We start from the raw sequence: 13,789 nt of genomic DNA on the forward strand, positions 1-13,789 counted from the left end.
GCACCTTCCTTTGGTGTTCCCCCGGCCCGGCCGGAAGCCCCGGCGTTGCTGCGTAACGTATCCGGGGCAGGACGGGCAGCAGGACGGAGACGCCGTGATGCCGGACTACTTGGGCGCTGACCAGAGGAAAACCAAGGAGGAGGAGAAGGAGGATAAACCCATTCGCGGTGAGAGGCGATGGAGCTGGAGGCTCGGCCCTACCCTACCGCTTGCCCCGGGCACACTTGCCGTTACCACGGCAACGGGCGGTGGAACCGGTACCGCTCCCTCCTCCCCCCCACCCCCACCCCCCCGTTCCCTTCTCCCCCCCTCCCCACACCCAGCTCCCTTCTACCCCCCCGCCGCCCGGGTCGGGGTCCCCGTGTTCATGAGGGAGAAACTCCCCAAACAGCGGCTCGGGCGGGGCGGAGCTGCCGGCGGCCATTTCGGTGTCGGGGACGAAGGGGCTGGAGGAGCGCGGCTGGAGAAACAAAACAAAGCAAAACAAAACGAAACAACCCCAAACTTAAAAGTTCCTCTGAGGAGGTTTCCGGCGCTGCAGACTCCGGTCTCCGAGCGGTGCCCCCGGGCCGGGACTCGGGCTCGGCCTGTCTGTCGGTGCGGGTGTGAGCCGTGAACATCGGGTTTGCTTTTAAAGGATTCTGAGGGAAAACTGAAGAAAATCAGGTCCGAGAAGTCCGCTGCCTCTTCAGGGGAAGATGAGTGGCCAGGGCGGTAGAGGAATAGTCAGGGGTAGATGTCAAATACCGGGGGTGTGTTCGATCTCATTCGATACTGATCGGGGAGCCCGGGAGCTCTGCTCCTGTCAGGAATCCCGTGGAAGCAGGAGGGAGCGAGGTGACAAAGTTTTCTGGCATAGTATGAGAGTTAACAGCTTCTCCTTCCCTTTGAATGCTGTTTGCCTTTTTATTTCATGTCAAGTATTAAATAATGTGCCCAGAAGCAGAAACAGTAGGATAGGTAATCCTGTGGTGCACTTTGAACACATCATAGTGGTTGTTTTTTTTTTTCATTATAACAACACAGTGGTTATTAGGTATCAAAAAAATCGACGGGGTAGTAGAAACAATCAGGAAATAATCAGCACCAAAAAAAAGTTTCTCACAAATTCCTGTTCAATATGCACTGCACTCAGATCTTCAGTACATAGAATCATAGAATTGGCTGGGTTGGAAGGGACCTCAGAGATCATCGAGTCCAACCCTTGAACCACCATTGCGGTTGCTAGACCATGGCACTGAGTGCCACATCCAGTCTCTTTTTAAATATCTCCAGGGATGGAGAATCCACTACTTCCCTGGGCAGCACATTCCAATACCTGATCACCCTCTCCGTAAAGAAATTCTTTCTAATATCTAAGCTAAACTTCCCCTGGCACAACTTAAGACCATGCCCTCTTGTCTTGTTGAAAGTTATCTGGGAAAAGAGCCCAACCCCCACCTGGCTCCAACCTCCTTTCAGGGAGTTGTAGACAGCGATGAGGTCTCCCCTGAGCCTCCTCTTCTCCAGGCTGAACAGCCCCAGCTCCCTCAGCCTCTCCTCATAGGGCCTGTGCTGGAGTCCCTTCACCAGCCTGGTTGCCCTCCTTTGGACCTGCTCCAGCACCTCAATCTCCTTCCTGAACTGAGGGACCCAGAACTGGACACAGTACTTGAGGTGTGGCCTCACCAGGGCTGAGTACAGGGGCAGAATCCCTTCCCTGGACCTGCTGGCCACGCTGTTCCTGATACAGGCCAGGATGCCATTGGCTTTCTTGGCCACCTGGGCACACTGCTGGCTCATGTTCAGCTTCCTGTCAATCCAGACTCCCAGGTCCCTTTCTGCCTGGCTGCTCTCAGCCGCTCTGTGCCCAGCCTGGAGCTCCCCATGGGGTTGTTGTGGCCAAAGTGCAGGACCCAGCACTTGGCCGTGTTGAACCTCATCTGTCACTGCTGGTTCTGATGCAGGAATTCTGAGGCCCAAGTGTAATTTTTAGATTCCAACTTTAAGACAAGTAAAAGGAAGCACAATGCAGATTGAAACCAGGGGATTCCCTCTTTTGTATTCTGCTGAAAGTTTACGAGGCCAAAAAAACCTGACGGAAGTATTCATGTAAGGAGAGGTTTGTAAAGGCTGTTAAGAACATGAGACTCAGGAGCTCACTATGGATTTGCCATGTTTGTAGACTCTCTGTCTTGTATGGTACAACCAGTCCCATGGTTTATGTTTTACAATATTAAAACTCAGAATTGGATTATTTATTGATTTCAGGCTGTAGTTTTAATAGTTTAAAGTAGATTTTTGTTACTGAGACCAGCACAGATGAGATTGCTGTTCGCTGCTCAAACTGGGCATTTTGGAAGAGTGATATCACTGAGGGAAACTGCTGACAGTTTTTCATTGGTGTTTTTTTTTAATGTTAAGAAACAAAAAGTTAAAAAGATGAAGTTTTGGTAAGTTCAGTTGTTTCTTGGTACAGTCCTAGGCTGGTAAGTTACCCTGAGCAAGGCAGAGTTTAAGTAGCTTGGTTGCTATGAGCCTGAGCAATACAGATTTTTTGGGTTGAAGAGGGCATCTGGAGACTTTTTTTTTTTTCTTGAATGTCTGGTACTTTTTTGATCCACTCTGGTTTAGTCGAAAAGTTGAAGTTCGAAAGAATCCTTTTGAAATATATATTTTCATTCTTTTTAAGCAGAATTGATACTGCTGGTATTGTTTCTAAAATTGGAAGCTAAGTCTTTCCTGTCTTGTTTCAGCTTTGGATGAAGGAGACATTGCCCTGCTGAAAACTTATGTAAGTATCAGACATATACAAGGTTGTTGAAGAAAACAAGAAAGCTTAATTAGGAACTGATTGCAGGAGTGGAGGGATGTGTATTTAGTCAGCAATTAGTAAATCTGCTTCTCTTAGTGCTTTTATTCTCTGGCAAAATCTTTTCTTCCTTTTCCCTTCCAATAAGAAAGCCCCAAACACAACCCACAACCATAGAAATAATCCAATATTTTTGTTAGCTTGGAACTACAAATCTTTTCTTGGTTTTGCTTTGTATCCTGTAGCTGACTGTCATGAGGGGTCTGACATCCAGGGCACTCCTGGGGCTTGGTCATTAACCAATTTTCTTGCTTCATAAAGTACAAAATCTTTAAAGACTGCTTCTCCCATCTCACATCACATTTTATTTGCTTTTAGCCATGGTATTAAAAACTATTAGTGAGGGGTACATGGACCTTGTCAAAGAGAGTGCACCCTTGGGAGGTGTTTTCCATGGACAATAAGGTTTAGGGACACGTCTGTCCCCTCCACCAGGGGTCTGTGAAAGAATGCTTGAAAAATGAACCTTGCAGCTGAGTTTATGTCTGGATTTGGTTATGTTTGCCAGAAGTCTGAGTATTGTTGCCACTGAGACTCCTTTACAAAGCTCTGGAACAGAAAATGGACTCTGTAATATGGCTTGTGCACACTGCAGCTTCTGTCACCAAATTCATATGAATGAGGTGATCTAAAGGAAATCCAGATCTGTCCCAGACAGGCAGGGCAAGATAGCAAAGCTGATTTTATCACAAACAAGAATCTTGCTTCTGACTTAGCCCATAATCTTTCTGCTGTCTTTTGTGGATGGTAGTAAGGATGGATAAGGCAGCTGAAGCATTCCTTCAGATGATTTTCAGGTAATGTATACAGAATGCTGTCTTTGTATAATTTTTACTAAGTCTTTTTTTAAACATTAGAAAAAATAGTTAAAAAATAAGGCAGAATAGGTTTATAAGGAAAAACAAATCCTTGAAGTTTACAAATGTGAAAAATTTCCACTAGCTCAATTGGCCAGTTGTGTGTAGCTGCACTCTGTTTCCACAAACAGAAATATTGTTACTGGAACTGAACACTGTCTTTTTTGGCTGTGATCTATAATTGGCTGTTACACCAAGACAGTCTATTGAACATCTTGACACTCAACATCTTGACACTTGGCATTTTTTCCTAAACAGAAATAATTTGAGTTACAAAATCCACATGCCCTTTCTTTTCCAGGGCCAGAGCACATACTCAAGACAGATCAAGCAAGTGGAAGATGATATTCAGCAATTGCTTAAGAAGATCAATGAGCTCACTGGTATCTTTCTTTCTTAAGATAACTTTCAATAGCAGAGACATATATACCAAAGCAAGTGTTTTAAGAAGTTGATTTTAAACAACTTGTGTTGGTTTATTACTGGTATTTTATCAAAAGGATGTATTTCTTTATTTGGTAACATAAGATTTTTGCTTTGTAGGTGATTTTTGGCTGGACAGGACTTATCTGTACCTACAATTATGTAATTTTGTGGCTTAACACATTTTTATTCAAAATTGTAATATTTATGATTTATGGTAGCATGAAACAAATGCCCCTTTCAGTCTCTAGATAATCTGTTGTGATTTGAATAGTGAGTGAAATGCCAAAGACTGCAAACCCCCAACATATTATTATTAAGCAGTGGTACTGGTCCTTGTGTAACAAAGAAGTATCAGAGCAGTTAGCATTTAAAATCCAGTTTAAAATCAGCTGATCAGTTGTAGCAGTGACAAGAAAAATGGATTTGTTCCCTAAATTATTTTTGTTTCACTGTTGAGTGTTTGTTGCCCTGCTGCTAATCTTCCAGTGGCCCTCAGTTCTGCCAGGAATGCCACCATTTCTGTTTTCTAGGGAAATACACAATTCTTTCAAAAATACCAATATGTTGGAAGATTTACTACTTTTTTTTCATCTGTGTGAATCCCTTGGCTTCTGATATCTTGCACTGAAGTTTTCTCTTGGTGAAAGCACATGCAAAGCTTTACTTCTTTTCTGAAACTTTTAGAAATATTCTGATGTCTCCATCAGGCTTCGTTGTAATTGGCCCCAGAGGCAAAACTGTAGTGGAGGATGTCTGAGCCTGGCATTGGCACAGCTTCATGGGCCTCATTTCTTTAGGAAACTTGTTTTGAGGCAGTCAGTCAGAGGTGTGTGTGTTTTGGAGATCTCAAAAAGCTTGCTGCAGGTTTATGTCTAAGATTCTTGGTGTGGGAAGGGATGCTGAGGTGCAGTTAGCAGCTTCCTCCTCCTCAGCTTCCTCCTCTGTTTGTCTGTGTTCTACCCAGGAATCAAGGAATCCGACACTGGGCTGGCTCCTCCTGCCCTGTGGGATCTGGCTGCAGATAAACAGACTCTCCAAAGTGAGCAACCATTACAAGTTGCAAGGTGGGTGCAGTCCTCCTTGTTGCAGTGGAGCTGCATAGTGTTGAAAATGTGATTTTTAACTTAGGTGTATGTGATATTTAGCTTTTTAAAAGATAAGGTTCATGTGCTGCACATATTGAAAATGCTTTTTACCATTGTGTCCAGAAGGAACTGTGTTATTCTTGACCATGTGTTCCATACTTCATACTTGCACTTATTTCTTTAGTTGTTGTTTGATGCTGTACTGACAGAATTGCAAGGGCAACAGCTGTTCTGGTGTATGTGGGAAATATGACTGTCTGATCTTGATGCCCACACAAATAGCAAAGCAGTTGGTTTGCCTGCTGGTGTTACCTGTCTGTTCTGTATTAGGTGTACAAAGATAATCAATGCAGACTCTGAGGATCCCAAATACATCATCAATGTCAAGCAGTTTGCCAAATTTGTGGTGGATCTCAGTGACCAGGTGGCACCTACTGACATAGAAGAGGGCATGAGAGTTGGGTAAGCAAAATCTTTATAGTCTTAAAAGTTTTCCTGGAGACTGAAGCTTTCTCATCTGTACCATTAGTTTGATGGGTCAACAACTATAATTTCATATTATTGCAGCAGTTGAAATTTTAACAATAAGTAATGTCTTTCTGTTGGAAGACAGTAACTCACCTGCATGCTGTGCTGGAATGTTTTGATTTGGATGTCATTCTGATGAGAACTGGGTGTCAAGGGCTGAAACCTCTCAGTTTCAGTCTCAATAGTTCCACCTTTCATGGAGCCTTCATAGCCTGCTTCCTCTTTGGCAATCTGCACAGCTACACACAGGGCAGCTACAGGAAATGCTTGCTGAGGAGGTGAAATCTGTTACTTTTAGAATCAATATTTTGCCTATTTGCTCTGTGGGATATTTTGAAGTTGAATTTTCAAAATGCTTCGGAATCAATGTTTTTGGGAACCTTAAACTTCTCTGCAGAAGGAATTCCAGTTTCTAGCCCATCTGACTATTAGTTTTAAGGGCTGGGCTATCTTGATGCCAGAGAAAAGAGAAGTTTAAGAATTCAGCTTCTAATTTACAGAGTTGTTTCTACAGGACAGTTTAATTCACTGGTGTTAAAGTAATAGTCTTATGTTTTTTTTCACCAGGGTGGACAGAAACAAGTACCAAATCCATATCCCCTTGCCTCCAAAAATTGATCCCACAGTCACCATGATGCAAGTGAGAACTGCCTTTACTTACTATGATTTTGCCTTGTTTTGTAATTTTGGTTACTTCTGTTGAATTTTGTTCTGGGCTCTTGGAAGCCTGCAGATACTCAGCATCAGGCTGTTAACAGCTCATTCACCTTTTTGCTGTGCAGGTGGAAGAAAAGCCAGATGTCACTTACAGTGATGTTGGTGGTTGTAAGGAGCAGATTGAAAAGCTGAGGGAAGTGGTTGAAACCCCTCTCCTTCATGTAAGTAACCTCCAGACTGAAACTTCTACTGCTCTGAAACTATTCTGGTCATCTATTAGAATTTGAAAAAGAAAAAAAACCAAACTGTAGCTGAATGTAGAGACCTAAGTGAAAGGAAGTCTTGTTTTAACCAGTCAAATCCAGCCTAATCTGGTTTGTATTACTTTTCATTGATGATTTTCTTAATTTGCATGTGCTCTTTGATGCACAAAATCTTTAATTTGAACATAACCTTGCCTTTTGTGTCCCACCATTGCAGCCTGAAAGATTTGTTAACCTTGGAATTGAGCCTCCCAAAGGAGTCCTTTTGTTTGGGCCACCTGGCACAGGCAAAACACTTTGTGCCCGTGCTGTTGCTAACAGGACTGATGCCTGCTTCATCAGAGTGATTGGGTCTGAGCTGGTGCAGAAGTATGTGGGAGAGGTAAGAGCAAACACCCAGTGGAGTGGCAGATTTGCTGCTGTGGGGGTCAGACACTGCAGTGTGGGTGATGGGTGCCCACTGGAGAAACAAGAGAGGGGAGGATTGTCAAACAGCACTGCGGATCAGGCAGTCAGCTAATGAGGCCTGAAGTGTGCAGTCATCAAAGAAAGAGATTTTGCAGTGCAGAATTTAATCTGCAGCTCAGGAGGACCCCAGGATTAGGATTCAGTTGGCAAGGCTGCCAGTTATTTTTCATTTTACCCAGAGGTAAATGACTGAATGTTTACTTCTGAATTTGAAAGTAATAATTTCTCTCTCCCTTCATAAACTGCTTTAAGATCCATGAATCTTGTTATATATATATCTGTGCCAAAATAGTTTTATCATGGAAAACCTGGAAGTGTTTGAATGCATGAAAAGTTTCATTTTCATCGTTTTCCTTTAATGTGCCTTCAGTCTTTAACAAAATCCTGATTTTTCCTCTCAGGGAGCTCGAATGGTTCGTGAACTCTTTGAAATGGCCAGGACTAAAAAAGCTTGTCTGATATTCTTTGATGAAATTGATGCCATTGGAGGTATGTTTGCAAGGCTGTATCTTGGGTTCTGATCTCACCCAAGAACTGTCAGGGCCTTATTTCATGTTATGATTCTGTGTCTGCATTGCTGCCTTAGAAGAAAAGTGCTTGTAAATACCTACTTAGCAAAATGGCTACCAGCATGTCCCATGCTAGGAAGTGATCAGAAATGGTTTGTGTAATTTGAACATATTTAACCCAGATGATAAGGAATTTTTGCACACTCAGAGCACCCGGATTATTTAAACTTTAGTGAGGGATTTCTGTATTGTCTTTACATAAGATACTGTTAACCTAAACCCCCTTCAGCTTCTGGACTACACATTGGATCTTTTTTATTTCCTGAAAATGAAATAATTTTTTTTCCCTGAAAGGAGGTACTTTGAAAGTGGAACAATTTTTACAGAGACAAGAAGTGGGGGAGGATTTTGGTTAAGGAGAGGCAAAACAAACAAAAACCCAAACAAACTCCAGTTATGCATTTCAGCAGTTTGTCCAGTTGTTAGGCAGGGAGCTGGGCCCTGCCTTGCTAAGGATGACAGTGCAGTGCCTGTCACAGCTGGGAGGTGACTCCCTCTTTTTTGAGAGGTGTTTTTCAAATAATCTCACACCTTTTTTTAAAAATCTTTTCAGAAATATTTGCATGTCATTTAAAAGTATTTTTCCAGATGTACTCTGTGTCACCTTCTCCATGCTCTGAAGGTCCCTCTCTCAGTGTGTGGGACACTTGTGTCTCCTCCCTCCAGGTGCTCGTTTTGATGATGGGGCTGGGGGTGACAATGAAGTGCAACGCACCATGCTGGAGCTGATCAACCAGCTGGACGGGTTTGACCCACGGGGCAACATCAAAGTGCTGATGGCTACAAACAGACCTGATACTCTGGATCCAGCCCTGATGAGGCCTGGAAGGTTGGACAGGAAGATAGAGTTTAGCTTGCCTGATCTTGAGGTGAGAATGCTTGCTTTCACAAGAAGGATAGTCTGGTATCAGTGTTCAGTTTCTTCAGTACATATATATACATATATATATACATATATAAAGTGCTGGAAGCACTTTACTGTAGAGTAACAAGGCAACCAGGTGCCTCTCATTGCCAAGGAGTGGGTGTGAGCTCGTATCAAGTCCACCTGTGCCTGGTTAGGGCAGGCCCCCTATTGAGCATGAGCAGGACCAGGGGGCCAATAAAAGGTGAGGCTCACACCCACAGGGTCAGCTCACTCTTGGGCTAGGCATCAGAGAGGCCAGTAGCTCTTCGAGCCACAGGACCGATCTAGGCTAGTTCCACTTTGTGAGCCATAGACTTAGAGCACTGCTCACAAGTCTCTATTGCGACACCTGGTTAAGACCTTGAAGCGCCGATCCCTAAGAAAGGTTTGTTCCCACTACACTTTACAGAAGCAGCACTCTTAATTTCCATGAAACTGTATGGAAATTTGGGGCATTAAAGATGCCAAAAAGGTTTTCCCACCCTGCACAGCTTCCATCCCTTCTACCCCTGGCCAAGAAGCCGTGGTAAATAGCTTGTGCTCACTGTGTATTCCTGACCCAAGAGATAAAGAATCCTTTAGCCAGTTCCATGGTTTAGTTCTTAAGTTGGAATTTGTTTTGTTTGGCTCTTTTCAGAGAGATTTCTTGAGGTACTTCTACCATTAAAGATCTTTTCTAAGTTGTCTTAATTTAGTATTAAACAATTAAGCATACTTAAGTGTAAACAATTAAGCCCAAACCAGGACATCCAGACATAAGAAACAGTAGATGTGCAGCAAATAAAAGATTTGCTTTCCATCTGCCCTTGCCTGGGGTGTGGGCAGCTGCATGCTGAGAGTCATCACCTCTGCCTCAGCACGAGCTCTGTATCCCCCACTCTCTTTCAGGGGCGAACCCACATATTCAAGATCCACGCTCGTTCCATGAGTGTTGAAAGAGACATAAGGTTTGAGCTGCTGGCTCGGCTGTGTCCTAACAGCACAGGTAAGATAAGTTTTTGTTTTTAACAATACAATTTATGTTTCATCTCTGCTTGTGGTCAATGTTGGATTAATTTCTGTCTCTCTCCAGGTGCTGAGATCCGCAGTGTCTGCACAGAGGCAGGAATGTTTGCTATCCGAGCACGTAGAAAAATTGCAACAGAGAAAGACTTCTTGGAAGCAGTGAACAAAGTCATTAAATCATATGCAAAGTTCAGTGCTACTCCCCGCTACATGACCTACAACTAAAGCCTGGGAATGTTCTTACCATTCCTGTTGTTAAACTTTCCATGAAGCAAAAATCCAAGTGTAGTAATTCATGTAATTCTTGGAAGCTAGAAATAAATGGAGTATTCCAAACAGTAGGTGTGTGAGTTCATTGTAAGTCTTGGAAATCCAAAGTTTAGCTCTCTAGTTACCATTTACACCCCAAAACTTACCATCTGAGCTGCAGAAAAAGAGCTTTAGTGACCATCATGTTTCTGGATGAGCTCAGAAGTGCAGGTGTCTTCCAAGGAAAAGGGAACTGCATGGGAACAGAGTGTACACAGCTCAGCTCAGGTGCCCGCTGGTCTGAGGCTTTGCCCACTTTATGCAAGACATGAAGGGAATATTTTTTCCTCTCCCTGGGAGAACACTGACACCATTGTAACTTATTTGGGGTTTTTCTGTTGGTTTGGTCTTCGTTTTGTGGTTTGTTTGTGTTATAGGTGGCGGGGTTTTTGTTTGGTTTTTTTGTTGTTCAGTGGTTTTATTTATCCCTCTTGCTAGTTCTTTGTTTCTTACAAAATAGTGGGTAACGAAGGAGGAAGATGTAAGTAAGTAATTAATTTCTTAGCCCTGGGAGAATATTCCTTTTGTTTGTTTCTGCTTTAAAAATGATTAAACTGACATCAGTCTCCTAGCAAACACTTACACACCCTGTGACTTGCCTGACATTCTGCCCCAGGCTCTCTGGTCACTGGGCAGTAGCTGATACTTGTGGACAGCAAGCACCATTCAAAGGTTGTTTCTTCATCTGTCTTGTGTGTTCCTACAGCACGGGAGGGGTTGGACAATGAAAGCAGCAACCTTTTTTCTGCTCAAGTGTTGCATTAAAGGGTGGTGGTGTTTGGGGGTTTTTTTTTGGGGGGGGTGGGGTTGGGTAGCTTGAAGAAACGTCTGAGGGAAAAATGCTTCTGGGAACTGCTGTGTCCTGGAAGAGTTTTATCAGGTCTGATTTAGATATATCTGACATCAACTTACCAAGCTTACACTGTGAAGCTTGTGTAATGGACTTACTGTCAGCATCTTGATAAGCAAACTTGGGTAATCCCGTGTTTTTGTCCATGCCTGCTTGAAAAAAAAAAAAAAAAAATTGGTCTCAATGGTTATGTGGTGTTTTTGGTAAGCAGGTTTCAGGAGCAATGCAAGTTCATTGGTGGGACAGAAAATTTTTTTTCATTTTGAGCCTGAGGGGAAAGCAGTTCAGAAAGCAGCACTGAGAGTTATCTCTGACCAGAGCAGCATTTGAAATGAAAAGCACCTTTTACTTAAGGATTAGGGAGGGTGTTTGGACTAGATGACCTTACAGTCCCTTCTTAATAATCTTAATAATTAAGATTATTCTTAATTATTCTATGATAAATGATGTATGTAAAAAAAAAACAACAAACAAAAAAAATTTGATCTTAATTCAGGATACCTGGTATCATCAGCACTCTTGGAGAAAAGGAGGAGGATTAACTTTGCTTGTTAGGAGGTGCCAGACCACTTGCTGTGGTGGGGGCCATAGCCCTGAGTGAGTAGAGGCTCACCCAGTGCAGACAGAATGGAGCGGGGAGGATGAGTCCCCAGGAGGAGTGTGAAGGATGGGGTTTGGTTCATCAGACACTGAGGAGCTTAAGGGAGGCTTTAGATTTTTTTAATTAGTACTCTGTTAATCAGTGTGGGAAAGAGGAAGTCAGTTTTGTTTGCAGCAGATCCCAAGTGGTGAGCAGGACACAGCTGCTGCTGCTGGCAGCAAAGCACAGAAGAGACCAGGCTGAAGTGCCAGACCCTGTTTTCCTGCCTGAGGTTCCTGGCAATGCCCACGTAGCACAGAGCTCAAGCTGCACTGGCTGGGACATAGAGAAAGCTCTGGGGAAAAGGCACCAGACATTGGGCATTTATTAATGGGATCCCTGTGAGGCCTGGGGTGGAGAGGGGGGAAGAGCCTGGAGAGTGGGAGCAGCAGCCTGAGGACGGCCCCTCCCTGCCCTTAGCATGAAACTTGGGCTTGTCCTACATCCAGTCTCACCAAGAGAGAGTTGACAATTTTGACAAGTCATGATCATCACTTTATTTTAGAAGTTGACAGGATTTTGATGTGAAGAGCCAACATAGTTAAAAACTGAAGCTGCAACAAGCTGAAAGTAGAAAAATATACTGTGTGTACATACAAAGGCTTGTTACTAGTGAACTTTAAAAAAATATACCAAAAGTTGTTTAAATAAACACACACAATGTGTTACCATGCATTCAATTCATCTGTTGAACTCCAGCTAAGCTGTAATTTCTGATGCAGAAAGCTTCCTATCCCTATTGGCAGGGGAGTCTGAAGAAAAGCAAAATTCTGCCCCCAGTTCTGGGAAACTCAGTTTACCTGAAGCAAGCTCTAATCACAAAAGGGCTTGAAGGAAAAAAACCAAAACAACCCAAAACGTATAAAGTTCTGCAATCAGAAGAGAAGCTGTCTGAATTCCCTTATGCACTGGACCTTTGATTTGGGGGTCCTAAGTGAAATGTCACTGATGCTCCAGGTCCCTTGTGCTGTGGATGTAACCTACACAGAAACACTTTGAGGTCCTTTCTCTGCTCAGAATCAGTGATTGTTGTTAGGGAGATACAGGCAATGACAATTTTTTTCTTTGGCTTGAGTTATATTTCCATAGTTTTGTCTCACACCTGAAGGGAGGCAGTACCACAGCAGTCAGGTTGTGAAAAGGGGGAAGAAAAAAACCCAAAACCACAACACCCCCCCTACTATTTCCTTAAGAAAAAAAAAACCCAAATGTAACATCTTTGAGTTTTGCTAAAACCTATTTCAAAAAGCACTTAAAAGCTGAGGCAGAAACAGCACTGCTGGTAGGAAGATATCTATCTCAGTTATAGATATAGATATGTATAGAAACAGATTTTTTTTTGACCACTGAGTCTTTAGCCTTCATCTGCATTTTTATCCCATCTTAAGAGACAGGGCATCGTTGTAAATTTAATTTTAACAGGCTTCACTCCTGCCTCAAACCAATTTCCTCTTCAAACTCTGAAGCTAAACTTATTTTAGCTTAAGTTCAACTGTATTCTTTTCTAGAAAGTTTCATTAGGTTTTGGCAGTGAAAGTGTCATATTACTCATGTAATAATTAAAAGTTATGGTTTCTAATTTGAAGTTCCCCTAGAGAGGGAACATTCTGGCAATGAAAAGTTCAGTATAGTTTAGACAGGTTAGATGTTAAAAAAGCACAACTGTACCATTCATGTTTATAAAGAGTAGCAGCCAAACGCCACCAGTGTGAATCCACCAATCCAGATGGCAGATTATCATAATTTATATGAATCTTTTGTATGCAGATGCTGACATCAGGCTTTAAAAGCCATCTAACCAAGTTCTTTAAAGACACTGGTACAGTGCGTTGCAATTGCAGAACAGTTATTTCCTGCAAGATCCCACCTCATAGTGAGTTAAAGTGCCCATTTTCTCAGCAGGAATAGGAATGTTACCTTGCCTATCAGATTATGATTGTAGCAGAATACACTGAATTTTCTTGTCTTGGATAATTTTGTGCTTGTATGTTGTTGAAAGGCTATACCCTGACTGAAGGAAAAAATTCAAGAGAATGAAGGCTTCTAATTCTTTATCCACTCTTCCAATGGAAATCAAGCATCACCCTATACCCGTAGATACAAACAGCCTTCAGCTCTTCTTAAACTGTGCAGATTAAATATTCAGTAAGAGTTTCCCGTCAGCATCAATGCTGCTCTTCAAAGTCAGTCTGTGAAATAGATCTGGCTTTCACTTGGCAGGCAAGGACAGCATCGTGGATACTGTGAAACAGCAGCTCTCTTGTTACAGTGTTATCAAAAAAATTCAGTCTTGTCAGCTCAGTCAGCACAGGGCCTACAAAATAAAAAACAAATATGGCATCAGTGCATAAACTGAAGTACAAAGCTGGAGGAC

The 13,789-nt window shown here is 42.8% G+C and overlaps 2 protein-coding genes across 3 annotated transcripts in view; one reads left to right on the plus strand and one right to left on the minus strand.

Annotated features, from left to right (window-relative positions):
• Positions 1–8: 8 nt before the first annotated feature.
• On the plus strand, positions 9–9,954 carry PSMC2 (proteasome 26S subunit, ATPase 2). Its single transcript, XM_008493005.2, has 12 exons — positions 9–167; positions 2,736–2,773; positions 4,010–4,091; positions 5,099–5,198; positions 5,550–5,681; positions 6,315–6,387; positions 6,530–6,625; positions 6,885–7,049; positions 7,537–7,624; positions 8,371–8,573; positions 9,500–9,596; positions 9,684–9,954. The coding sequence occupies exons 1-12, from the start codon at positions 98–100 to the stop codon at positions 9,839–9,841; spliced, it is 1,302 nt and encodes a 433-aa protein (XP_008491227.1). The 5' UTR covers positions 9–97; the 3' UTR covers positions 9,842–9,954.
• Positions 9,955–12,101: 2,147 nt separating this feature from the next.
• SLC26A5 (solute carrier family 26 member 5) overlaps positions 12,102–13,789 on the minus strand; it is a 36,164-nt gene continuing 34,476 nt past the window's right edge. For both annotated transcript variants that reach the window (XM_030454808.1, XM_030454817.1), the window contains exon 19: positions 12,102–13,729. In XM_030454808.1, coding sequence (XP_030310668.1) covers positions 13,581–13,729 — 149 coding nt within the window. In that variant the 3' untranslated portion in view covers positions 12,102–13,580. The remainder of the gene's footprint in view (positions 13,730–13,789) is intronic.

This window comes from Calypte anna, chromosome 1 (assembly GCF_003957555.1).
Source record: "Calypte anna isolate BGI_N300 chromosome 1, bCalAnn1_v1.p, whole genome shotgun sequence".
Classification (NCBI taxonomy): domain Eukaryota; kingdom Metazoa; phylum Chordata; class Aves; order Apodiformes; family Trochilidae; genus Calypte; species Calypte anna.